This window comes from Chelonia mydas, chromosome 1, assembly GCF_015237465.2.
Source record: "Chelonia mydas isolate rCheMyd1 chromosome 1, rCheMyd1.pri.v2, whole genome shotgun sequence".
NCBI lineage: Eukaryota > Metazoa > Chordata > Testudines > Cheloniidae > Chelonia > Chelonia mydas.
Genome location: NC_057849.1, coordinates 38,692,673 through 38,719,430, shown reverse-complemented (window position 1 = coordinate 38,719,430; position 26,758 = coordinate 38,692,673). Strand labels below are relative to the sequence as shown.

General features: G+C 43.6%; 1 protein-coding gene across 2 annotated transcripts in view; it reads left to right on the top strand.

Annotated features, from left to right (window-relative positions):
* The window catches only part of ARHGAP20 (Rho GTPase activating protein 20), a 91,324-nt gene that overhangs the window by 43,164 nt on the left and 21,402 nt on the right, over nucleotides 1-26,758 (top strand). For both annotated transcript variants that reach the window (XM_043530121.1, XM_037890505.2), the window contains exons 3-9: nucleotides 796-966; nucleotides 7,534-7,683; nucleotides 10,239-10,280; nucleotides 11,867-11,951; nucleotides 16,932-17,009; nucleotides 21,100-21,166; nucleotides 23,707-23,895. In XM_043530121.1, coding sequence (XP_043386056.1) covers nucleotides 796-966; nucleotides 7,534-7,683; nucleotides 10,239-10,280; nucleotides 11,867-11,951; nucleotides 16,932-17,009; nucleotides 21,100-21,166; nucleotides 23,707-23,895 — 782 coding nt within the window. The remainder of the gene's footprint in view (nucleotides 1-795; nucleotides 967-7,533; nucleotides 7,684-10,238; nucleotides 10,281-11,866; nucleotides 11,952-16,931; nucleotides 17,010-21,099; nucleotides 21,167-23,706; nucleotides 23,896-26,758) is intronic.

The window sequence follows — 26,758 nt, the reverse complement described above, 5'->3', positions numbered from 1 at the left end:
ACCTTCTGAATGGTACTGAATATCTTTAACCGCTGCTGGCTTCACTGGGAACTAAGGCTGCTCAGCGCCTCCTGGAAAATCTCATCATCTTGTAGGAATGGAAACTTGGCTTTATTAATATATAGGGAGTTACACTTGTAAAGAGCCAGTGCAAAATGACCTTTTCTGAATCCGTTTGAAAACTCTGCCATGAATTTACAACAAGGATCTGACCATAAACTATTGATATGAGTGATAAATGCAATGGGAAAATATTTTAGATTTGGTTAATAAAACAGTATTAAAGGCAAGCTGCCAAATTCTGTGTAGTTTAGGTCTTACATTATACATACTTTGAAAGTTGCATGGTCTGTCACTAGTACATCCTGACCTGATTGATTCATGTTTATTTTTTCAGTATTGGTCACTGTGACTCTGAATAACTTTCTAAAATTGCAAACTCATACTGAAAGTCCCACACACAAAGGTGTGCTCAGATGTTCCCTGCTCCAAGGAATATTCATTTATGGGGAACCTATAATAGGTGCAGTATTTTGTTAATAGTCTGATACAGAGTTGCAGGGGTTGTGTTTTAAATTATTTGCTAAATTGCTAACAATGTGCTTGGTGCTGTACAAGATGCATGGGTGACAGTGCTGCTAAGCTATGCAAAGCAAAAGTCAGCGTCCCTGTAATATTTTAGTTCATCTGTGAATTAATTAAATGTTCTGTCTTTTCAGCAATTGGTGTGGGAAATCTCTGCCATTCTTTGTTATCTATGATATGCTGATTTTCTTTCCTTTGTTCCTGCTGCAGGGAAAGCTGTTTCTCCCCAATCAGTCCGGAAGCATGTCCCCTCGTGCAGTCCTTTATCTGCCCCAACAGAGCCTTTGTACTTGATGGTCATGTGCAGTTGAAGACGGGCCTTCAGACCCAGGAACGGCACCTTTTCCTCTTCACAGACATCCTTGTTGTTGCCAAGTCCAAGTAAGTATCATTCCTAAGGGAATACTCTTGCAGAGCAGCATCCCTCCTCAGTGCAGCGTCCCGTGAATTTCCCTAATTGAATCTTCAGTAGTGAATCTTCCCTGGATTTCATGAGAGCTTCTTAGTCTGCCAATGGGAGTTGAGCTCCTAACTCCCTTAAGTTCTTTTGTACACTCACAAATCAGTCTATCAATTCAGACCAGAGTATGGTAAAGGAATCATAAACATGTATGTTAATTCAATGTGGGTGGGTATTTTGGAAGTGATGTCTTAAGCTGAGCGTGGAAATGTTATGTAGTGGATAGAGTGGGCGTTAAGCATCTTGAGTTCCATTCCCAGCTCTGTCTGTAGCCGGCTGTCCAAACGCTGACAAGTCATTTAAGCGTCTTGGATCTCAGTTAATTCATTTGAGAAATGTGTATAATACCACTACCTACATCACATGGTGTTAAAGATTTAATACATGTCTGGGAAGTCATTTGATATCCTCAGATGATTAACATATCTATGGAAAATTTAATATTATGGTATTACAGTGAGCATTTCTGTCCTCTTTGAATTATCTTCCATATACTGTTTCTGGTGCAGCAAAGTAGAAGGTGGTAGTATTGAGGAGTCTGGGTAGCTGTTCATGTGTAATCAGGCTTGTTGTTGAGCTCAGATTATTCACTCTACCATTCACAATTAAATCAAATTTACAAGATGGATCTAGCATGCTAGCCTCTTGCAGCAGTTGTGGTTTAAGGCAAATCTTGAGTGTGCTTTTACTTGTTTGTGCATTAAGGAAAAATAGGGTCCCACTGTGCTGGGTTCTGCATAAGCAATGTACTAACTCATGTATGGAGTAACTTACTCCATGTGTATTTATTATTTGTAGTAGATTTGTATTACCATAGTGCCTACATGGCCTCTAGGAAATGGTAGCTGAATACACAGCACTTTAATTTAACATGGAGGAGAGTCTAAAATTTCTGAAGGAGTTGGAAAAATGTGTGTTTTTCCATGTGTGAATTTGATACAAGTTAAACCAGCTCAAAGTAATTTAGGGTTTAAAGAGGAATAAACGGAGCGGGACTCTGGTAATAAGAAAATGATCCTCCTTTTCTACTGGTTGTTAAAGATAGTAATAAGAACAGTATTTTGAATATTACTTGGTGTGTCTTGACGTACCAATTGGGATATGATCTCTCAAGCTGTTCTATCAGCAATTAATATTTGAATCCTATATCGCAAATGGGCACTATTTAAACAGTCAGCAGCTGCCAAAAGTTATCCTGCAGTATTATCTGAGATACTGTAGTTATTTCCTATTCTAAGTAGTATATAGAGGAAACCTGGGGTGTATCATGTGCCAACATATGGTGATAAATGTTGACTTCTTAACGTCTGATGTGAACTTAAGACTGTGGTGCACCAAAGTAAAATCTGAACTGAAATGAGGATCCTGTTGAATTTGACTCAGCTACAAAATTATTTCCCCAAAATGGCTAATCTGTAATATTCTTCTGTGTTAAGTACTTGCCTAGTTTTGGGGGCTGCATGTGTCTAAGACAGCAAACTATGGCCCGTGGGCCACATCCGGCCCGTGGGACCGTCCTGCCCGGCCCCTGAGCTCTCGGCCGGGGAGGCTACTCTGCCCCCTCCCTTGCTATCCTCCCTCCTCCACAGCTATGCTGCCGCACGGACAACACTCTGGCTCACCGCTCCTGTTGGGCAGAGTGGCTGGCTCCGGCATGGTAAGGGGGCGGGGAGCAGGGGGTCCCCAGGGGCAGACAGGGGACAGGGAGCAGGGGGCGATTGGATGGGGCAGAGATTCTGGGGGGGGCGATCAGGGGATGGGGAGTAGGTGGGGTGGTTAGGGGCAGGGGTCCTGGGAGGGGGCGGTCAGGGGTCAAGGAGCAGGGGGGGTTGGATGGGTCGGGGGTTCTGAGGGGTGTGTAAAGTGGGAAGGGGTGGATGGGGGCGGGGGCCAGGCCGTTTGGGGAGGCACAGCCTTCCCTACCCGGCCCCCCATACAGTTGCGCAATGCCGATGTGGCCCTCAGGCCAAAAAGTTTGCCTACCGCTGGTCTAAGAGAAGGCTTTGTCTTTCTTTGGACAAGTGTTCATACACCCCATCATGCTCCCCTTCATATTTATGTTGAGTAGAACCTTCCTTGCATTTTGCATAATACGTCCTGCTCAAAGTGACTAAGAATGGCAGAATTAAGAACTTTAGGGTTATTTGTTGGTTTGTGTCCACTTTTATGCAAAGCATTGATTTAAGCAACTTGTTTCCTACCTTTTACTCATTTCCCCCTTCTCCCGCCCCTTTGTCCCCCAAGCCTCTGATTCTATAGAATCTGAGCACAGGATTTTGTATATAAAGGAGGGAGAGGTTTAAGGAACAGAAGATACTGCTTCGCTTCACTACGTGATATTGGTACTCTTTGAATCTAGGCACATACTTTCTTATGGAGCTAGTCTGGAAGTAGAAGGGTCCCTGTGTCACAAAGACAAATCACTATCTTATTCTGTTTCCTATCACTCATGCAGAACTAGCTCTCTCACTCGTATGACTCCAGCTTCGTTTTCTCATGTCCCAGAGCACTTGCATAACAGACCTTGCATTCAAGGTGTGTGTGAGAGGGAAGGAGTTGAGGAGAGAAAGCATTGGTGAGAGACCTGGGAAAGGTGAAAGAAAGAGACGGGAACATCCAGATAAGGAGGCTGTGTGTTTCCTGTGCCTGTAATAAAGGATTAGGAGCCTGTAATAAAGGATTAGGAGCCAGGAATACCCTAGTTTCTAACAGAGCCACTGATTTATTTTTATCACCTTGGATGAGGTAATTTGAGCTCTTTGTGTCTCATTTAACCCACATATAAGATTGGGTACAATGCAAAATTTGATTCTGTGAATAAACTGTCCTGGCTTTTACGTGAGGAAAAAATCCAAGCTTTATAGTGAGTTTTTTTTTTTTTTTTTTTTTTTTTTAAACCCAGACAATCAAGTTATATTTACCGCCTTTGAAGAAAATTGAGATAATTTTGAGGCAATTTTCTTCTGCTGAGCAGCAAGTTGCTCAATCTGGACTGGAGGTAAAGAGACTAGTTGATGCCCAGTATGTAATGGGTGCCCTGCTCAGCAGGGAAAAGCAATTGAATGGCTTGTTGGCATTGTGGATAAAACTCAGTTTTTTAGAATATGTACATATCAAGATGGAAAGCATTTGTTGTGTTTATGTAACACAATGCCACCAAAACCCCGTGCACACTCTGAATACAGAAGGCATCCTGTTTAGCAACCATCAGACAACATCTTGTATTTCAACCAAAGGTTGGAATTTCATTGACTGTGATCCCACCAGCAGTCACTCTTCCTGCTGAAGGCTTTTGATGCCACACAGAAGAATCAGATCCCTCTTTAGGCTGACCCAGTTTTATGCAAGAGCTGCAGTCTCAGATAGATAGTAATCCACTTATCAAGTGAGGCAAACTCCACAGCAACAATATCCAGGCAATACTTTACAGAGCTACAAAGTCAGCTTGTTAAAAGCAAAATAACTCTGAGAGGGCCACACAAGGGTCCCTTTCAGCTACTTTCACTATCGCCAAAGTGGAATATCAAAGCCTTAAACTTAGTCCATAATTGTGCTGTATCCAGGCTGACCAGATGGCCTGATTTTATAGCGACAATCCCGATATTTGGGGCTTTGGCTTATATAAGCACCTATTACCCCTGACCCCCGTCCCGATTTTTCACTCTTGCTGTCTAGTCACCCTAGCTATGTCTTTGGGCCCACACAAATGCTCCTGTTCTGCTGCAGCCACGTGAGGATTTAAGCCATGTTTACTCACTGTTGGTCAGCTGTAGCTCCACAGCTGATAGTTTACAGGTGTTTCTCCTCTGCCAGCCTTGTGAAAGGAGAACATGTGAGAATCCAGATCTATTGAGACGAGGGGGAAAAGAGAATACGCCAGTTAGCTGATTGAAAGATCTGTGATCTCCAAACCAGCGTTTCTAGGTGCATTGTGTTGGTAGCGAGTTCCTTACCTTACACATTTGTTGCCATGTGCCAACAGCTACAGATATTTTAATGCAGTTTGTGTCTTTCTGTTTTTAACAAAGATTTCTAATGATTGCTCACAGGTGTGTTGGATGGGAATGTAGAGATAGAAGATTCTCCCTCTACGCACACATTTGGTTACTGTTCTGAAGTTTGGCTGCTTTGGGGGAAATTAGTAGGAGGGTAAATAAATGGAATGATGGTAGCAATTTCCCAATGGATCCATTAACATTTTTGTCAGAAGCGCCTATTAAGGAGATTAACTAACCTAGTGAGAAGTTAATCTTCCATCTGTTAATAGCAGCAAGGTACTGAATTGCCATTTACTGAAAGCAAAAGGAACTATACTTGCCACGCTGGTATGAGATGGTGTACCTGCACATTCATGTAGGGCCCAGTTGTGCACCATCTAAAGTCAGCAGTTTTGCTTCACTGGGAGCAGGATGGTGTCCTATATCTGCAATGTAAAAACAAGCATATTTTGGAATGGTCTCAGTTTATGTTCTTGAAAAGAAAATCAATCTCTCCTTCAGTCTCTCCAATCAGTCTCTTGATTCTGAACTGACCAGAAAACTGTGATATTTGGCAAGAGTCTCAAAACTGGGTGCCTAAAGTTAGGCTCTAATGACAGTATTTAAGCACTTAAATAAGTGGCGTAATGTTCAAAAGTGCTCACCTCTCTCTGACTGCAGAAAGGACCTGGCAGATGGGGATGAAAATGCGGGGGAGGGCTGCCTGTGAATGCGGGGACAAAGGGATAGGAGGGGGAGAGAGGAGAATTACTGAGACTCAGTGGGTGGGGAGCCAGCTCCAGTCTGGGAAGGAGGTTCCGGGGGATTCCTACCTGCTCTACAGTCCAATCCTGGGGGCTGCAATGTTGGGCCCCACTCTTGTGTCCGATTTTACATAGGGGTGGAGCCCGCACAGTATTTCCATTGCAAAGGCACCAGAGCTCCCTGGTTCCACTGGCCTATGGATGACGTAACACTTCTCTGGCTCTGTTGACTTTAATGGGAGCGACTTAGTGCTCAGCATGTCTGAAAACCAGGCCACTTACTCAGGTACCTAAATATGGATAATAGTTGACAACTCTGGCTAACCCAGGCAGATGGTGGGGAATTTACACCATCGACTCCACTCCACCAATTCTGGTCAGTAAAGCATCTCTGTGTTTGTGTGGGCCCCTGCCAACATTCACTCTTGGTTTTGTGGGGATCCAGCATTGTGCATTGTAAATGTTGAGAGAGTAAAATACTAGGCAAAGTTTGCACTTTACCAGAAAATGGAAAAGGAAAGACTGGACCAAAAAATGAATTCCTGATGTAGCGCTACAGGTGTCACTGGAGTTACACCAGAGAGAACTTTATTTTATTAGATCTTATGCTTAGTCCATTAGACTTCACTCCTATACTTGTATTTGTAAATTTTTAAACAGTTCATTCCAAGGTCACACTATGCACAATAACTCAATATTTTTGACAGTAGCTCTTACTTGCTCTGTAAAAAAAAAAATCCAATCATTTTATGAGCAAATAGAATCAAATATTACAAATTTAAGAAAGGTCAGATGCACAGTGGTTTACGAATCTTTATGGCAGAATAAAAATAAAGATATGATTTTAATATGTAACTTCAAAATATTCTACGGACATTCTACTACTTTATGCTAGTGGCTGTAGAGATATGCATGCAGGATCCTTTTTACATTCATCTGTGGATATTCACATTAATGCCAGGTCATCTGTGGTGCAGTATCCAGCTGTCATGGTTTTCAGAATTTAAACTGAAAATGTCAGAAATCAGAGCAGTGTGAATTGAGCACAATCCTTGTAAACCCTTGAGGTTCAAGTCCTGTTCCATTTCAGACTTAAATAGTTCAATCTGACCTAAATTAAATACCTTGTAAATGAGACTAACCCTGAAGAAGGTATTCCAGATCCTCCACAGTTCTAAAACTGTTTATTTAGTGTATGTATTTATAGAGCACTAATCTATGCACCATCCCCATTCACCTTCACGATTGTGAGCTGAGATCATGTACTCTTGTTTGCAGTGCTTGGCTTAAAACATCCTGGTGGCAGGCAGGGCAAATTCTGGGAAGGGCCCTCATCTCTTGAAATCTCTTTCTCTGCTTGTCCAGAAGAGGTGGCGTTGGACTTTGTAAACCCATCTGTTAACTCGGCCTTTTGCCTGTGGGGTGGTGGTGATTACAGTGCTTGCTTGTAGTGACTGTGGGTTGCATCTATAGAGTTGAGTTTGCTGATATCAGCTAATTTTTTATGCTTTTAATAATTTCGATATAGTGCAGGGCTAGGACAGCCAAGAGACATCTGCTTGTGGAATGGAAAGTAAATTGTATTTATCTGTAAGCAGAGAAGCCCAATAAAAGATTGTATTTCTCTAACTGAAGAAGTATAGTCTCTTCATTAGCTCTGATGGAAGTTACACGTCAGCAACACCGTATTTAATAAGTTGGGTTTCTCTGTTTTCGTGTGTCTCATAGCTGGCATTTCTGCCAACAGGTCACCATCTCATTTCAAACTAAAGAGCCAAGTGCGTCTCTCTGAGATGTGGACGGCATCCTGCATGGAAGAGGTCTATGAGGGCAGCACTAACCCGGAAAGGTCCTTCGTTATAGGCTGGCCCACCACCAACTGTGTTGCTAATTTTAGGTAGGAATTGAAATGTGTATTTCCTGCTTTATTAAATTTAGGTAGGTTAGTAATGTAATAAAAATATTACAGCTGACGTATTGTCTATGCACAGGCCTGGAAGTCAGGATCTCCATAGCTCCGACATAGATTCCCTCTGTTGCCTTGAGACAAGTCAGCTAACCTCTTTGCCTCAGTTTCCAGATCTCAAAAAGAGTGGCAGTGGTACTTACCTAGCTCTTATGGGTGCGGAGAAAATTGAAGATTTGGCAAAGTGCTGTGTGATTTGTGTTGTGTACGTGCTTGGTGTTAACTGTCTGTCTTGGTTTTTAAAATACATTTCTGTAAATACCTTGACTACTTAGTAATTATCGAACAGGCACAGCCAGGCTGTGTCAGCCCTTTCCAGGGGTCAAAGAGTCTATCATATGCACCTGCGAAGGGGCGGAGTTTGCATTGAGTGCAAGCAAGAATCATTCAGTAATATGTTGACCCAGTTCCCTTTTTTTAAACTCTGCCAGAGAAAATAAGTTCAAAATTCCTCCTAAAACAGAAACTCTGAATATTAACAGGCATGAGCATTTAAATCTGCTTCTGCACAGTCTTCGTTGTGAGGGCACACTAGGGCCATTAAGGCAGTTCTGGCCATTAGGCCAATTTTAGTCTCTGCAGAAAGGCCAAGGGAGGGGATCTTTGCCCAATAAATCTGTATTGCCCAGCTAAGATAATTGGGCTGAGTACCGGAAACTGGATTTTTCCCCTTAATGGAGAGCAAGAGATGAGACCTCTAGTTCTGTTTTTATATCATATTGTCTGTAACCCAAGAGACTGTTCTGCATAAACTGTTCTCTGTAGTACTGACTTTTTTTTTTTAACAGAATAGGGCTGAAACAAAGCTGAAATTTCGATTTAATTAAACTCTTGCCAATAAAAATGAGCTTTGATTTAGAGACAGTAGCCTATCCTTTAAAGCTAGAAGGAAATAGTCTGGTGTGACAGTGACAGCCTAGTCAAAAGGGAATCCTAGATTGTATGTAAGTGGAGTGATTTCATGTCCAGAGGTAAATAGGGGATCTGAAGAGTTTTATACAAGTCGCTAAGTAGAGATAAGTTACAAGAGAATCTGCCACGCAATGAAACCAAAACCAAAGTTCAAATATTTATCAAGTGTTTGTTCCTGAAGGAGGAAAATTGACCAGGGGTTATAGTTCCCTAAATAGCAACCTCAAAAATTTGGAGAACTGATTTTCAAAAGCAGCAGTGGGAAAAATCTTTTCTTCATCGAGGGCAGGATTTAGATCAAGAAAGTTTGAAGTAAAATTAGGTTAGGCTCCTTATTACTGTAATTATCCTAATAAAAGAACAATCATACATGTAACTGGATAGCTTAGTACGCTTCAAAGTGTATGGGTGAGATAAAAGTTAAAAAATCTTGTATAAAATGGGTCCTCAGTCCTCACTGGGGCCTTTTAAGTACTAACCTACTGTAAACAATTAATAAGACAAAGCAACAGAACGGGAGGAGCTTCACCAATCTTTATACCAGCAATACCCTTAAACTCAGGAATCAAACACCTGTGTGTAAAGTTATCCTGTTTTTTGTTTGCATTTTAGCAGCCTGTAGCTTAGGAGCCTAACTTTGTTTCCATTGACTTCATTGGCAAACTTTAACTTTTGTGGTGAAAAATTGAACGCTAGGACTTTACCCCAATACAGATCATATTTTTTCAATTTGCAAGGAAGCAGGTTTTCACTGAAAGTTGCAAATCATGTCAGAAGTTGTCAAGGACTCCCCTTAGACAGTTGCCCCGTGGTGTAGGTTCGCTTCAGGTTTACAGAAAACAAATTTCAGAGTAACAGCCGTGTTAGTCTGTATTCGCAAAAAAAAAAGGAGTACTTGTGGCACCTTAGAGACTGTTTCATGCAGTTGATAGATTTCCACTCCATACGGCTAAATGCAGTGCCTTGCATAATGACAGGTTTCAGAGTAACAGCCGTGTTAGTCTGTAAGGTGCCACAAGTACTCCTCTTCTTTTTGAGAAAACAAATTAACACTGAACTCAAAATAGCCACCTGGGCATTAAAGACTATTATTTGTTGTGGATTTTCACAGAGATCCAGAGCAAATGCTGTCAAGGTTAGACCCCTGACTGGTTACTTGGGTTAGGGCAGAGAGAGAGTGAGCCTTTTCTGTCTTGGCTTCACCCAGAACTGATCCCTAGTAGACGTAACCAGTCCTTTTAATCTGGTCTGCTTGGCCCTGATTGGCCTCTACCTTCTCCTGGCTCTTCTAGGCACCAGAGGACCAACTCTGTCTGGTTCTCTTTTGGCAACCTCTGGAGCTCTAAACTCACTGCTCTCCCCTTCTAACAGGACAACTCCTTAGGACAGGGGCCGGCTCTAGGGGTCAGTAAGAGCCTGGTCACTCTGTCACAACAGTTCTTTAACAGTTGGTGGTTGTTCGTGGATATGCCAGTGAATATCTATGCTCGTCCATCTTGGTTCTTATCGGTTTTACTTTGGCACTTGCATGCTGGCTGACTTCTATATTTGTCACTGTTTTGTAATCCTTGCAGTTCCCCAGAGCAGAAGGAAAAGTGGCTCTCTTCCTTGCAAAGGTACTTTTATTTTCCTACTTTTATAATAATCATAGAAGAGATGGAAAAGACTCATTCACTCATCAAAACTATCTGTTGCTAATGCAGGATTGTTCCCTATAGTGGACTTTCCAGTAAGAATGGGCAAAATCCATGCTAGTTTTGGTTTTTCCAAACCTAATCAGTCAAGGGGGATTTTGGGGAAGGCTTGAGTACATGGATCTGGTTCTGTCCCATTTCAAATAGAGATGAGCAGAAACTTCATTGGCTGGGATTTTGTATTCCAAGTCAAAGTTCTAGGAGTTCAGATCTGCGTCTGTTTGTCTGGCTCCCCAGAGTTCATGGGTTGGGGGTGGATCAATCATTCTTACCTGGAATTATTTAGACTTCCCACTTGTTTTGTCCAGTTGTTTTAAATGTTCTAAGCAATGGGGCTTCAACCAGCTCCCTTAGGAGACTATTTTACAGCCTAATGCATCTTGGTGATGGGAAGTTTCTTCTGGTATTTGGCATAAATTTACCCATTCTTAATTTCATCCCATTCCCCTTAGTGATGTCACCCTGTATCGTCCTCAAATACAGCTCCTCTCCTTCCTTGCTATTTACACCCTATTTATCCTTTGGCAGTTGTCAATGGTCCCAGGTAGACACTGGATTATCCCATAATGATGACAATTTAATGTACCAGTCACTGGGTTTATCCTCACTTGTTAGGGTAGTTTCCTCCTTTGAGCTGGATCTCTCCCTCCAACAGCAAAACCCATGAGAGAAAGAAAGCTGCACAAAGGAGTCCCCTGTGAGGATTGTCCTGACCGGTTGGAAATAGACCACAGGTCCCACCAGTGCCATTGGAGTGGAGGTCATGTACCACTATATGGCTGGCTCTGTGCCACCAGCTGCTCTGGCCCTGGCCCTGGCAGTGAGGCTCCAGTGGGGGCTGTTTTACCAGGACCTCTTCTACCCACAGATGATCCCCAGGACCCTCCTAGGGGGGATCCCTGCCATGGAGGGGGCTTTGCGGAAAAGGTTGTGCAGCCCTGGGATGCGTATTTTTCTATTGGGGAATCTCCATCAGGTGGAGGAGTGGTATTCCCAGATCTATGGGGCACCCTCCAAATAATCTGGGGCAAGGAGAGGGCAGTGGTGTGGAAATGACCGAGACCCCACTTCTGTCCAGAAGAGAGGGAGACCCATGTGTGGACGGATTTCCTTCGTATGCAAATCTGAGGGAAATGATTGGGCCCTTTACTGCCAGAAGGATGCTTTTTATTTTGATGGGCTGCCCAAAAAGCAAACCATTGTGAAAGCAGCATTTAAGTTTCAGAGGGGCTTTAAACCTTGCTTGTCTATTGCTTATACTGGTTTCCACCACCTATCAGCTTTATTCATGCAAAAGTGTAATATTTTATTGGAAACCCTGGTCGGCATCCAAATGGATAATTATTCTAACAACATAGATGCATCATTTCCCCCTAAGAGCTTTGTGCATATGATAACCTTGCAATCAACTCTCTTCTTTATACAGTATTATTTGGGTTACTAAATCAAAATGTTACCAATTTTGTTAATAACAATGAAAATGGTGTGGTCTTTGCTTGTTTTGTTAGTCGAATCAAAGAAGAAAAAGAAAAAGACTATCCCAAGAGCATTCCGCTGAAGATCATTGCGAAGGATGTTGGCAATTGTGCATATGTAAGTGTTCCTGTGCTGAAAAAGGGGACTAAGACTTAATTGGAAAAGACCTGAGTGGTGCTGAGCACCCATAATTCCAAGTGACGTCAGTGGGAGTTTAGGGCCCCAGCCCCGCTCAGGATCCAGCCCACTATAACAAATAGGGCCATGGTGAATAATGAGCTGAACATGAGCTCCCTCTGTGATGCTGTGGCCAAAAGGAGTAATGTGATCTTTGGATGAATAAACAGGAGAATCATTTTACCTTTATATGTGGCATGGATGCATCCGTGTCTAGAATTCTGTCCCCAGTTCTGGTGCCCACAATTCAAAAAGGATGTTGATAAATTGGAGAGGGTGCAGAGAACAGAATAGCCACAAGAATGATTAAAGGATTGGAACGTAAGAATGGCCATACTGGGTCAGATCAATGGTCCATCTAGCCCAGTATCCTGGCTAGATCCCAGTATCAGTGGCCAATGCCAGGTGCTTCACAGGGAATGAAAAGAACAGGTAATCATTGAGAGATCAGTCCCCTGTCATTCGCTCCCAACTTCTGGCAAACAGAAGCTAGGAACACAGAGCATGGGATTGCGTCCCTGACCATCCTGGCTAATGGCCATTGATGGACCTATCCTCCATGAACTTATCTAATTCTTTTTTGAACCCTGTTATAGTTTTGGCCTTCACAACATCCCTTGGCAACAAGTTCCACAGGTTGACTGTGTGTTGTTTTGTTTTCAAGCTGTTGCCTATTAATTTCATTGGTGACCCCTAGTTCTTGTGTTATGTAAAGAAGTAAACAGCACTTCCGTATTCACTTTCTCCACACCAGTTAAGATTTTATAGACTTCTATCATATCCCCCTTAGTCGTGTCTTTTCCAAGCTGAAAAGTCTGTCTTTTAATCTCTCCTTATATGGAAGCTGTTCCATACCCCCTAATCATTTTTGTTGCCCTTCTCCTGTACCATTTCCAATTCTAATACATTTTTTTTTAATGGGGTGACTAGATCAGCACATAGTATTCAAGATGTGGACATATCATGGATTTAAATAGAGGCATTATGATATTTTCTGTCTTATTATCTGTCCCTTTCCTAATGGTTCCCAACATTCTGTTACCTTTTTTGACTGCTGCTGCACATTGAGTGGAAGTTTTCAGAGAACTATCCACCGTGACTCTAAGATCTCTCTTGAGTGGTAACAGCTAATTTAGATCCCATCATTTTGTATGTATAGTTGGGATTGTTTTCCAGTGTGCATTACTTTGCATTTATTATGATTTTAAGGAAAACATGCCTTATAACAGGGTTTCTCAAACTTCATTGCACCGTGCCCCCTTCCTGACAACAAAAAATAGTACATGACCCTGGGAAGGGGGACTGAAGCCTGAGCCCCACCGCCCAGGGTAGGCAGGCCAAAGCCCAAGCCCCGCCACTCTGGGGGGCACCAAAGCTTGAGGGCTTCAGCCCTGGGTGGTGGGGCTTGGACCTTGACTTCAGTCCCAACCCCCAGCAAGTCTAATGCTAGCCCTCGTGACCCTATTGGGGTCCCAACCCACAGTTTGAGAACCATTGCCTTATAGTGATAGACTCAAGGAGGTCAGTCTATTTAGCTTAAAAAAGAGAAGGTTACAGGATGACGTGGGGAACAAATATTTAACGGGGTCTTCAGTCTAGCAGAGAAAGGTATAATGTGATCCAATGGCTGGAAGGTGAAGCTAGAGAAATTCAGACGGGAAATAAGGTGTACATTTTTAACAGTGAGGACAATTAACCATTGGAACAGTTTAGCAAGAGTCATGGTGAATTTCCTCAATCAGTGACAAATCTTTAATCAAGATTGAATATTTTTCTGAAAGATGCGCTCTAGAAATTATTTTGGGGAAGTCCTATGGCCTGTGCTGTACAGGAGGTCAGACTAGATGATCACAGGGGTCCTTTCTAGCCCTGGAATCTATGAATCTGTGAAACATTTCCTCTCTATTCAAGACATGCAATCATGTCTTAAAAATACTGTTCTGGAACAGAAACACTTTCATGGATCAAGTGCACATCTCAATAAGTAGAAAGCAAAGCTGGAGAGTCTACAGTTCAGAGCAATCCTTCTGAAGTAGTTTAGACGTTAGCCCATTCAGAGACGCTCTGGTTTTACTCTCAGGCCTGATTTAGATACAAAGTTGTACTGATTCATCTGAAAGGGTGATTTTTGGACTGATTTAGTTAAACTGATATGACTTGATGCCTGGACACTGTTAAATCTGGCTTCCATCAGCTTACCCATGGATCAGTGTTCATATCGCACTCCCCGCCAGTATCCGGCCCAAGCCGGGAAAGCTAATGATTCAACCAGCGGGCCAGATTCGGTGGTGAATCCTGGTCATGTGCCACCTGAGGCACATAGCTCATATGCTAAGACCTGTATCAATACATTTTCAGGAAAAAACTAAACTGATACAACAAATTTTAAATCAATATAAGAATGCATCGGGGGTTGCACCATTTTAACTTCGTTTTTACCCAATTTAAGTTGAACAAGTTCACTTTCTGTATGTAGACAAGCCTTCCAAGAAACACTAGCATCCATAGATCCGTCCATCCATCCTGTCTGTTTTTATCCTCTCCCCTCTAAATGCTGCTTTAAAAATCTGTGTTTTATGTTCAAGAGCCTAAAAGGCAGTTGCTGAGGCAATTTGTTTTTGTAGAAGTAAGTCCCTTAAGGAGACTTTTCTACCAGAAGAGGCAATCTGCAGTTGTTAGAATATTATTCTGAATAAGTCCAGACATAAAGTATTCCCCCGTCCATGGGAAATCATTGAGAGCACAACAGCTAGAATTACTGGATCCCTAAACCCAATGTTAATAGTGATGCAAACAGTGGCAGTTTGGGTTGAAGGAAGTAAATCAAGCTGTGCTCAGATATTTCTGAAAAGGGGTCTATAAATCTTCTATGTGTGTTCAGAGTGGGGCAATAGCTCAGAACCTTTCTGGCTAAAATTAGTTCATGAGACAGAGTTGGGTGCCCGAGCCTGATAGTCCTGGAAATGAAATACAACAGTCTAGATATTATCAGTGATGAAGTAAAGGCATAGCAGATGGAAACTTCATAATCTAAATACCTCTTATGATGCTACAGTCTCTTGTGTACTAAAGGAGCTGGGGGTCCCAGGGAATTGTTTCATTTTGGGTGAGGAGGGACATGTAGCACAAAAACATTTTATTATATTCTAGCCCAAAGCAAAACGTATGCAAATGTGTTGAACTACTCCTAAGTGCCAGATGCCATTGCTTTGGGGAAATGTTAAATTTTTTATGGTATGAGCATTCAGATACATCCTGAAGCAAATATACAGTATTCTCACTACTTTCCTTTGATTGCCATGGCAGCTTGTTACTATCAGGGGCTTAGACAGAAGGACATTCCAGATCTTTTATTTAAGGCAAAACGTCATGGGTTTGTTTTATCTGGAAATGTTGTGTCCAGTTTAAAACTGATGTGCTGTATGTGTCAGCAGGGTCTAGCAAACTGATTCTGGGCAAGGAGTCAAGAGTTCAAATCCCAGGTTTGACACCTACTCTCGCTGTGACACTGGACCTCTGTGACTCTTTTCCCCCCATCTGTAAAATGGGGTCAGTAACACTTATCTACCTCTCAGTGGTATTGAGAATTAATTAGGTCATGCTTGTACAGTGTGTGTGTGAAATGTAGTGCTCTGGGTAAGGCTACATCTACTCTAGAAGTGCTAAAGAGGCACAGCTGCACTGATGCAGCTGTGCCACTGTAGCACTTCTGGTAAAGACTCTCTAAGGCGACGGGAGAGAGCTCTCCTGTCAGCTTAATTACTCCATCCCCCATGAGAAGCGGTAGCTATGTTGGTGGAGAAGCTCTCCTGCTGACATAGCACTGTCTACACCGGCCTGAGTGACGTAAGTTATACCAAAGTAAGTTCTAGTGCAGACAAGGTCTAAGTATTTTTTGCTTGGAGCTGGGTAAGAGGCAAGGGCATAACGATTGATTGCAATGGGCTGGAGGGAGGACTTGAAGATAAGATTAGAAACCATGTGTCAGGGTAACATAAAATATAAGACACGTCATGGAGGATGTTCCCCTCAAAAGGCAGGAATAATATTGATGTCCAGCAGTCAGTGAAACTGGTGTTGCAATATCATTCAAGGAAGAACAGCTTCCAGGAAGCAGGACTTCCAGGAATGATTAAAATCAAAGCACAGCAGTGCATACAGAAGAGGGACTTCAAGGTGGTCAGAGTGCTCAGCTCATCCCCTGTGTCAAACCAATGTCCTCTTTCTATTCATTATACACATCACTTCCTGAATAGGGATAGTATGCTTCATATTGTTTATCAGTAAGTTTGAAGTACGTTATGGAGGTAAAAATATGACTGGATTAGAGATTCCTGAGAGGAAGCATTTCTGCTATCAAACAGAATTTGGCTTTGATGCATATACATGGGAAGTGGGTGATGGATAGAGATGTCACTACTACTATCCTCTCTGGCTAGATCTGCAGTTGAAAAGTGAGTTATTAAATGTTAATACACTGAGCATTTGTTCCATTGAACGCACTCACTTTATCCATTCTGAAGTGTTCCATTCTTTCCTTCTTATATCTATATGTCCCTGCATTAATGCACCTTTTATTTGTCTTGTGTAGAGGGAAAGTGCAGTTCTTAGCGGCTGATTCAGCTGTGTGTTTTAATGCAGGAGTCTCAACCATGAAATCATAACCAACCTGCCCTTCCCATATCGGTGTTTGGAAAGTGGGGCTGGGTCCAGGTATGGACAGGTCTGAGAGCTTGTTCTTATGCACAAAAAGTACATATTGTTTATTAGCGAACATCTTAACAGAGTATCTTGCACGGAGTGTTTTTTCAGCACTGTAATTTACCACTATTCTCGTGTGAAGTCATTGGGAGGCTGTTCTTGGCAAATACTGTAGTCTAGAATGCCAATTTTCTTTTCCCTTTTTTTTTCTCTCCACAGTCGAAAACGCTCACTGTAACCAATGCTGATACAGTGAATGATGTGATTCTCACAGCCCTGCAGCAGCTGGGGATTAACGTAAGTCCTTACAATCAGATTTGATGACTTTATTTATTTATTTATTTATTATCAAATCTTTACTTTTTACCCAAATTGAAGACATTGACTCCAATTACATCGGTTACCATAAGAGACCAGTGATTCTTAACTGCCTTGGAGGCACATATTAGTATAGTGCTTTTCATCTACGGATCACCAAATGCATTACAGGTATTGAGAGAGCCTCCCAACACCCCGATGAGATACATCCCGCATTTGTGGTGGTTATTAAATTTATTTTGCAGATGGGTGAAGTGGGGTGATCACAAGTTAAGAGCTCCATACAACTCCTGTAGAAGACTGAAATTCACCTTGGGAGTTGGCTCTGGCCTTATTGGCCTGATTTGTTTTCAAAGTTGGACGTGCACCATTACATTTGCAAATATGCGTGTACGGCTGTGTGCCTAAATCTCACATCCAAGTACTGCTCTTTGATATCTAAACTGGGTAGTTGTCTGCATGTCCTCTTTGGTATGGAATTGCATGTGTAACACCGACAGGTCTCGGTGGTTGGTGGGTGGGATTGAACCTGGGACCTCTGGAGCTAAATGCATGAGCCTCTACTGCATGAGCTAAAAGCCAACTGGCTGTTAGCTAAGGTGGTAGAGCAGACTCATTAATCTCTCTCTAAGTGGTCTCGGTGCCACTAGATGGGACACAACACCACACCCAGTAGGTGTGTGGGTTACATGCTTCCCTTAGCTGAGGAAGCGCGTCCCAAGCTTCAGAGACTTCCCAGTTGAAATCCAGGACGAGCCCCCGCTTGTAACGGCGACAGAGCCCGGTCGTTGGTGGGCGAGATCGAACCTGGGACCGCTGAAGCTTAGTGCATGAGCCTCTACTGGATGAGCTAAAAGCCACATGGCCCTTAGCTAAGGCTGTATAGCAGACTCATTAATCTCTAAGTGGTCTCAATGCCATTAGATCGAATAGAGCACCACACCCAGGAGGTGTGTGGGTTACACATGCACCTACATCGGAAGTTTTTCCTTAATGACTTGTCCAAGACCACACAGTGAGCGTCAGGGTCAGGAATAGATGTCAGGAGTTCAGACTTCCCTATCCCTCGTCTCTCACTATTTTTCAAAGTGTCTCTGACCTGTACTGGCAGTAGTGGAAGTCTGTGGATGAGCGTTCACTGACTGGGTGGTTAATTTCCTTCTTTCAAGTGGAACAAAAATAGAAATAATGTTAAGTGAAACATTACAGCTCTTCAGATATAAGCCTTTTAAAAATGGTTTGGTCGTGTGTGTGTGTCCGTGTCCTGAAACTTGGGTCCGGCCAAGGTGCTCTCAGCAAAGGTTCAATTATGGAAAGTTAAGTATGGCTGAATGCCACCTTCATGTTCCCTTGGGTTTGCAAAGGGTCCCGACACGATTTAGAGCAACTTTAGGGCCGCTGTAATTTACACCAGCTGTTGGGACTTCCAAGGGACTATTCTTGGCCAGGGATTTCTTGAGCACAATACTCAACCAAACCTCCCAGCATGTCTCAAACACCCCTGTTACACCAAATCAGAAGCTCTACACCACGTGAGGATTTCCCCTTCTGCCTAATTAGGGTAGCTCTGGGATCCTTTTGAGCCGCTACACCGCAAAGAGGTTGTAGCGCAAGTCGAAATCTGGCGCACTTTCTCTCCCAACCCACAGTGCAACATAAGGGAGCTGATGCAGCATGACAGTTACAAGTCCAACAATACGTTTTCTTAATGCACTTTATTTTTACCCACTATTACGCTTGCACATGTCTGCAGAGAAATCATCGGGCCATGAAGATACTGACACTGCAAAGGAGTGTTTTCGTTGGTATGAGGGGAGGAGTTGATAACAAACTGCTTCACTGTTAACCTCACATTAGTATTCCATTGTACGTACTGTACCTGAGGTTTTGCCCTGGTTTAATGTATCAATTTGAGCAGGAAAAAATGAAAATCTATCTGGACAATTTAGACTCTTGGTTGCTATACTACTCTTCTAAGTAAAACAGCACAAATTTTCTCTTCGTCTTGGTGGCCTAACAGCTGTTTTATTATGGGTATATCACACACCAGCAATCATCTGAGACCAGCTTAAAAAGAGAAAACACAAGCCCCATCCGATAATTGTTTCTGTTAGATAGGTTGCTTTTCCTTACATAACATGACACACAGGAACAAGCATCTGAAAAGTAGGGAGAGGATTTTTCAATGGCAATTAAAGGAAACACATTTCCCATCTTGTGTGAGTAATGACGCTATTACTGTACCTGACCTTGCTGCATTTTGTGCAGTGTACTTTTTTCTGGGAAAACTGCTGCTAATTCCTGCAAAGTGTCAATCTTTTTTCTTTCTGAGCCGTGCCCCACCCCCCAACATGCTATAAAAACTCCATGGCCAGTCTGTGCTACAACAACTGGTTTTCTGCATATAAAAGCCAGGGCCTCCATTAGGGGGTACCAAGCAGGGCAGTTGCCTGGGGCCCCATGCTCAAAGCTACATTGCTCAAGCTTCAGCTTTAGCCCCAGGTGGTGAGCCTCAGGGCCCTGGACTTCAGCCCCATGTGCAGGGCCTTCGGCTTTCTGCCCTGGTCCCCAGCGAGTCTAATACTGGCCCTGCTTGAGGCCCCCCTGAAACCTGCTCATGGCCCCTTAGGTGGCCCCGGACCCCTGGTTGAGAACCACTGGTCTAAACTATCAAGCTAGTCAGGAAAGGGGGTTTGGGGGTTGGAAGGTTCCTTCAAATTTTGAGTTCCTAGTGTTTCAGTAACACCAGGACTGTCACAACTGTGCAAGCAAATGGCCTTGTATTGCCTACAGGGGCAGCATTTGTGATTGGGAAGGGCAGTCCCTCAAAACTGAGTTCACCAACCCTTCCCCCTCCCCCCATGTCTACTTCCTATATATTTTACAAAGAAAAAGTAAATATTTTTGTGCTGTTCAGCTTGTACGTATTTGTTCCTGGCTTCTGGCCGTGAGGCACCAGGGATGTCTCCAGAGTCTATTTATTTTCCTTCTTCCACCTGCTAACTAGCTTGGCAGCAGTTCTGATGTGGCCCAGAAAACTATACTACTGTCAGTCGCAATGAAAGTGGCTATGGCTTTCTGGGGTGGATCCAGATTATCATCGGTGGGCGCAGGAGAAAAATACAAACTGGCTCAAGAGCACTGGGGACACAGGTAGAAGATCCAGATGAAATGAGACGGGAGGTGGTGGTAAATCTATTTGGAAGAAGGGTGGACTCTGTCTTAGATCTAAATAAAGTACCACTGGGTATTTGCCAGATTTCTGCAGCCAGATTTCTGCAGCCAGGACGCTCTCTGATTAAGAATGCTGTAGCACAGAGGTTCCCAAATTTTCGCCTGTGTGACCCCATTTTGAGACTTACTGTTTCCTGTGACCCCAGACAGCAATGAAGTAACATAGTGCCCAAGGAATCCAAGGAGTTTACACATTAAGTACATTATTTAATGCTCTCTAATGTGACACATGAGCTTGCGTGTTGCGACACAGCTTCTCAAAGTCTGGCAGCATGGTAGAAGTTGCACATCTAATCTCCGATGTGACATCAATGGTAGATCAATACTGAGACTTGATGGACACGAGTGTCCTGAATCCAACTTCACACAATTATGTGCTTGCAAAGGGCACCATCAGTTTCAAGGCACATGTTGAGAGTGCAGGATATTCATTCTTGACAGTGAACCAGATCTCTGGGGCAGAAAAATGGGCATACGTTTTTTGCACCCAATCATATTTTGTCACCTCCAAGTCAGGGTAAACTGTCTCCCCTCTGGTCTGGCTACTGTGTAGAGAGAATTGCCAGTCTGTGAACTGCGAGTCTGAAAGAGGCCTCTAGAAATGAAGGACTCCAAGCAGTCATTCATGCTGCTTGGAGCTAGTCCTTAACACCTCATATTGGACAGGATAATAATGCAAATACATCAGAAGTTTGGATGTTCTCATTTGGGAATTACAGGCATAGTCACCCTCTGGAGAGTCCCCTTGCTCATAGTCTCAAGACACAGACTCTCATATTACTGTAAGAAACCTAATACATCCCTCTCCTAATGGCTGGTCATTTTGATTTTAAAGGGCTCTGAAAAAGACTATCAGCTGTGGGTGAATTCGGGAAAAGAAGATGCTCCTTACCCACTTATTGGTGAGTTTTTGGGACGGATTTGTTTTACTTCATTAACTGTCATATTAAAAGTAAATAAGAAATGTGGTTTCCTATTTTTAATACTTTCCTGTCCTGTGGATTTCCCTATCTTAAGGGTGACCCAAGACACTGTTGAGTTCTTTGATCCTTTTTTGCAGGAGAGCTCTCTTGTGTTGTACACTCTTAGCAATTGGAAAGTACCATTTCTTTCTCCCTAAGATTTGTTATAAACCTTGATCTAGCCCCTCAAATCACACACCTTCTCTCTCTCATAGAACCAACCTGGTTTGTCATGTTTTCTCCTATATTGCCATAGCATATATACAGTATTCTCAGTCTCGAACAGAAACAGAGAACAACAATGTGCAGGTTTTTCCCATTCTCCTCTCACAAACCTAACTGCAGCTAAGTCATAGCATTCCTTCTCAGAGCAGCCTTAACTACAAATGCTTTACTGGCATCAGACAATATTCTTATTTATAAAATGTCTTAACGTGTGCATCTTATAGACAATGTAAACTGTTTTGTCTTTGAAAAGTACCAGACTGTCATTCAGCATATTGTATGTAGTTTAGTTCAGACATAACTGCTGATGTGGCTTTATCTATAGTATCATAGAATGTAGAAAAGGAAAAGACCTTTCAGTTCATTGAATCTCTCCTTCTGCATGTGCAGAATATAATCCTTTCAACAGGGCCAGCTCTAGGATTTTTGCCGTCCCAAGCAAAAAAAATTTTTGGCCGCCCCCTTTTTTTTTGTGCCCCTCTGCCCCCAGCTCCGCCCCTTCCCAACCCCTTCCCCAAATCCGTGGCCCTGCCTCCTCCCCCGGGCGTGCCGCATTTTCCACCCCCCCTTGCTTCCTGCTCGCGCCCTCTCCCCCACAGCTCCCCACCCTAGCTCACCTCCGCTCCGTCTGCTCCCCTGAACACGCCGCCGCTTTGCTTCTCCCCCCCTCCCTCTCAGGCAAGGGAGAGGCAGTGCGTTCAGGGGAGCAGGCGGAGCGGAGGTGAGCGCAGGAAGTAACGGGGGGGGTAGAGAAACCGCTCCCCGCCCCAGCTTGCCTCCTCTCCACCACCGCCGCCTCCCCCAAGCGTGCTGCCACTCGGCTTCTCCCTCCTTCCCTCACAGTCTTGCCACGCGAAACCGTTCGCGCGCGGCAAGCCTGGGGGGGGGAGGAGAAGCGGAGCGGCGGTAGCGTGCTCAGGGGAGCAGTTGGAGGCGGAGCGGAGGCAAGCTGGGGCGGCGGGGGCATATTTCTAGGGGCAGCATGGCCGGCGCCGGGATGCCGCCCCAGGAAATGTGCCGCCCCAAGCACCTGCTTGTTTTGCTGGTGCCTAGAGCCAGCCCTGCCTTTCAACAGAAGACATATTGGATGTTAAACTGATAACAGATTTAAAAATTTTATTAAGATGATGTTTAAAAAAAGTGAACGGTACGGAGTTTAAGCATAGAGGTCTCTGGTTATCAGGGAATAACGTACAGATTATCAAGGGCTGCAAAGTTTGGTTTAAGATCGGATGGTGTAAGGAATACATAATCTGCAATATTTCCGATTGGGGGTAAAAGGTTAACTGGTCAAAGTACAGACATTGAGATATGAGGATATGTTGCTCATGTAATGGCTATGTTAAACTGATACTACGCTTGATATTAACCCAAAGGTTTGCTTGGAGAATTTAAGGGCCCAGTTTTTATCTTTCTGCCTGCTGATGTGTATCTAACTGCAAGAGGCAGAACAAAGCTGAAACAATCATCCTTAATCAAGATTGCATCCACAAACAGATTTCAGGTTACGCCTGGTCTACATACAGTTACACCAATTTAATTAATTCATTTTAACATCACACCTTCAGTTCAACTTCTGTGTGTAGAAAAGCCCTGAGGTAGTTCTTCTATTGAAGTGTTTGTATGATTACACCGAAATGAATAGATACTGAATAGTCCCTGAAGACTCCAATTGACCATGGACAACTAGTTTCAGTTAATTGCGTGATTAACATTTCCTTTCTATTTCAACATCCTACAGGAACTGGAACTGTGTCCCCTTTGCCTGCACTGATGGGTGTCCCAGTTACCAAGGCCAGGGAGGGGAGGTCACTTTCATATTGAATCTAACGCTTTTTGTGTGTTCAGCAAATAATGGTTACCAAAGCAGATAATGGCTAGCAGGACTTTCATTTCTTGCCAGCTCCATGTGGAAAACCAGTACCTAGATTTTCAGCCAAGAAAATAAAGCAGTAAAAAGAATAAATGCTGGATTCCAAAATTGTCAGTTGTAATTTTCTGCTGGGCGTTTGAACAATTTGACTAACAAAATTGGCCCGAATTTTCTTGTACCCACTGTAACATTGGCTACAGTGGAGTCAAAGATGACTTATGCCAGCAGAAATGAGAGGAGAATCAGAGTAGCTTTATCCTGAGGTTACCAACAGAGACATTTGCAAGCCAGTGTATAAAAATCTGTTTTTCTCTAAAGTAGATTGAATTTTGCTGGTCCCCAGTCAGGCCGAAATAGATGATTCTGATTTCTCTTTGAGCAGGACACGAATATCCCTTTGGAATTAAAATGAGCCACATTCGAGATGCTGTGCCCCAGACACAGGAATCGAAAGACTGTGCCTACCCTCTCGACCTTCATGGGTCCTTCTTAATGGAACAGCTGCCCCGAGAGCTGCAGTGCCAGTTTATACTGAAGCCAAGTCGTCTGGCTTTGTGCGAGCAACTGAATGGTGAGTTGCTCCCCTTACAGAGGCGTCCTTCATTGAGAGAGTCTTCAGGTTCTCTCTCTGTTATAGAAAGCAGTCATGTGGTGGTGGCACGAGATGTGGGGAAGAAGGTCCAGATGTACGTTTCAGCTATATGAGAGATTTTACACTAGAATTCTCTCTTCTTTGAGTTCACTGTATTTTTTACACTTTTTTTTTTGAGCCAGGTTAAGTTTTTATGAAAATGCCTATCAAATGGTTGTTCCAAAACCAACAAAGCAATGGCCAAATCTCCTCCAGGCAGCCTGCTCGCTTATTTTAAGTTTATTTGCTGATCAGAAAAATCATGTCTCCACAGGCTTTGCTTTTCTGTAATGGGGCTGGACAGTTTTGTGGTTAAGACTCTGGAGTGGGACTCAGGAAATTTGGATTCAATTCTTGGCTATGCCTCACAGTTTCTGCATCACCTCAGACAAGCCCCTTAGTCCTTGGTGCAGCAAGGTGCTAACTTTAAGCACCTATTTCAATGGGACGATTCACACTTTTTTTTTAATTCGCTTATTATTAATTTAAAATATATATATACAGAAAAAACAAGCATAACATACTATACAGAAACTTCTCATAATACAAAAACGTTTCATGTTAACCATTTGCTGCCTAACCTTAGCTATACTTGAAACATTTAATTATATCTATAATACGAATGATTAAAATATAAAGCAGCTATTTGTATTCCATGATTTACAAACAAAATTGGTTTATAAAAATCCAACTAGTCAAAGAAAAATTATGAAGTTCAGATAAAGAAGAGAAGCCAAGTTCTGAGGAGGGGGATAGAGATGGGAGGGAAGGAAACGGGCTGAGTGGAGGGGGAAGCGAGGGGCACCCATGCATTTCTAGCATGTGATTGTGTACACTGGGGCTGACCTGACTTGTCTCAAAAAGTGTCCAACGCCTCATTAAAATCTCCTGCTATGACGATTGATTCAAGTGGGATATTAATTAGTTGGGGGGGGGGGGGAAATCTTGGATCACCTATATTGGTCCATATATATTAATCAGAGTGTATATAGAGCAGTGGTTTTCAAACTTTTTTTCTGGTGACCCAGTTGAAGAAAACTGTTAATGCCCATGACCCAGTGGAACTGGGAATGAGGGGTTTGGGGTGTGGGAGGGGCTTAGGGCTGGGAGAGGGTTGGGGTGTGGGAGGGGGTCAGGGCTCTGGGCTGAGATGCAGGCTCTGGGGTGGGGCCGGGGTGAGGGGTTTGGAGTGCAGGAGGGGGCTCTGGGTTTCGGGGGGGGGGCTCAGGGCTGGGGCAGGGGGTTGGGGAGCAGGAGGGGGGTCAAGACTCTGGGCTGGGGTGCAGGCTCTGGGCTGGGGCTGGGATGAGGGGTTTGGGGTGCAGGAAGGGGCTCCAGGTTTCGGGGGCGGGCTCAGGGCTGGGGCAGGGGATTGGGGCACAGGCTTACCTCAGGCGGTTCCTGGTGAGTGGTGGAGCGGGGGTGCTAAGGCAGGCTTCCTACCTGTACTGGCACCTCAGACCGCGCTGCGCCCTGGAAGCAGCTAGCAGCAGGTCCAGCTCCTAAGCGGAGGTGCACAAACAGTTCCGCGTGGCTCTCACCTGCAGGCACCGATCCCCACCCCTCCAGCTCCGATAGACTGGTTCCCGGCCAATGGGAGTGCGGAGCTGGTGCTCAGGGCAGGGGCAGCACTCCGATTGGCCAGGAACCAGTCTACGGGGCACAACGCAGTGTCAGAACAGGTATGAGCTAGCCTGCCTTAGCCAGGCAACACCACTGACGAGACTTTTAAAGACCCAGTTGGCTGTGCTGACCAGAGCTGCCGTGACTGAGTGCCTTACATTATGCAACCCAGTACTGGGTCACAACCCGCAGTTTGAAAACCACTGATAGTCAGAAATCTTAGCCTTCTCCAGCAAAAATCTACCACCTTCATCTTTATTTACATTTAGAATTTGTAAATTGAGTCTTTTGTGAAACAATATTACTACACCTTTGGCTGCAGAGGAGAAATTGTTAAACATCCTTCCCCCCCCCGCCCCCATCTAACCCCTCCACAATTTCTCTGCCTCCAAGTCATTAAGGTATGTTTCCTATAGGAAGATAATATCTGCTTTCAGTGTTTTTAGGTGGGTGACCGTTCTTTTTCTTTTTATCAAATGATTAACTCCTTTTATAGTCCAGGAAACACTATTTATAATATTAGCCATAAGAAGTGTTTAGGTCAAATATCTCTTTATCAGGCACCTGAATAGTGTCATTGCTTGGGTCATTGTTACTTCCAGATCTTAGGAATGGTAAGTCTGGGTTTCCCTTCACTGCCGTGGGGGCATGAGGGGAAGGGGAAAGGGGAGAAGGTAAGGCAGACCTGGAAAGTTAAGATAGGTATAATGTGGGAAACAAATAGGAAAAACTGAATAAAAAGAAATGAAATGGTCAAAACTGACCAAGGATCACTTAAAAATACATAACTCTTATCCAAATGGAACTAGTACCTCAGTCCAGGAGGTTTACAAGGGGGTGACCTTGTCACTCGCTCCCCCTACCTCTCCAAAACACCCATGTGGGGGATAGCTGATTTCCCTCTAACTTTATAAAGAAGAAATAGTCTCATATTAAGGGAGGGAATGCTTTCTGCACTATTCACAACAACAAAAGGGGAAGAAGGCTAGTGTCTAAAGAACAAGTCTATAGTAGATACATAAGAAAGGTATACAAATAGTTTAACCTTATTCTAACATAACGGGATCATTTGCAGATAAGTGTTCATTGGCAGAACAGTTCTGCCTAAACTTTACCCCCTAGTTTTTTTGTCCACACTTAAGTATTGTGTGAACTTCATTGCCCAATAGCTACATCAGCA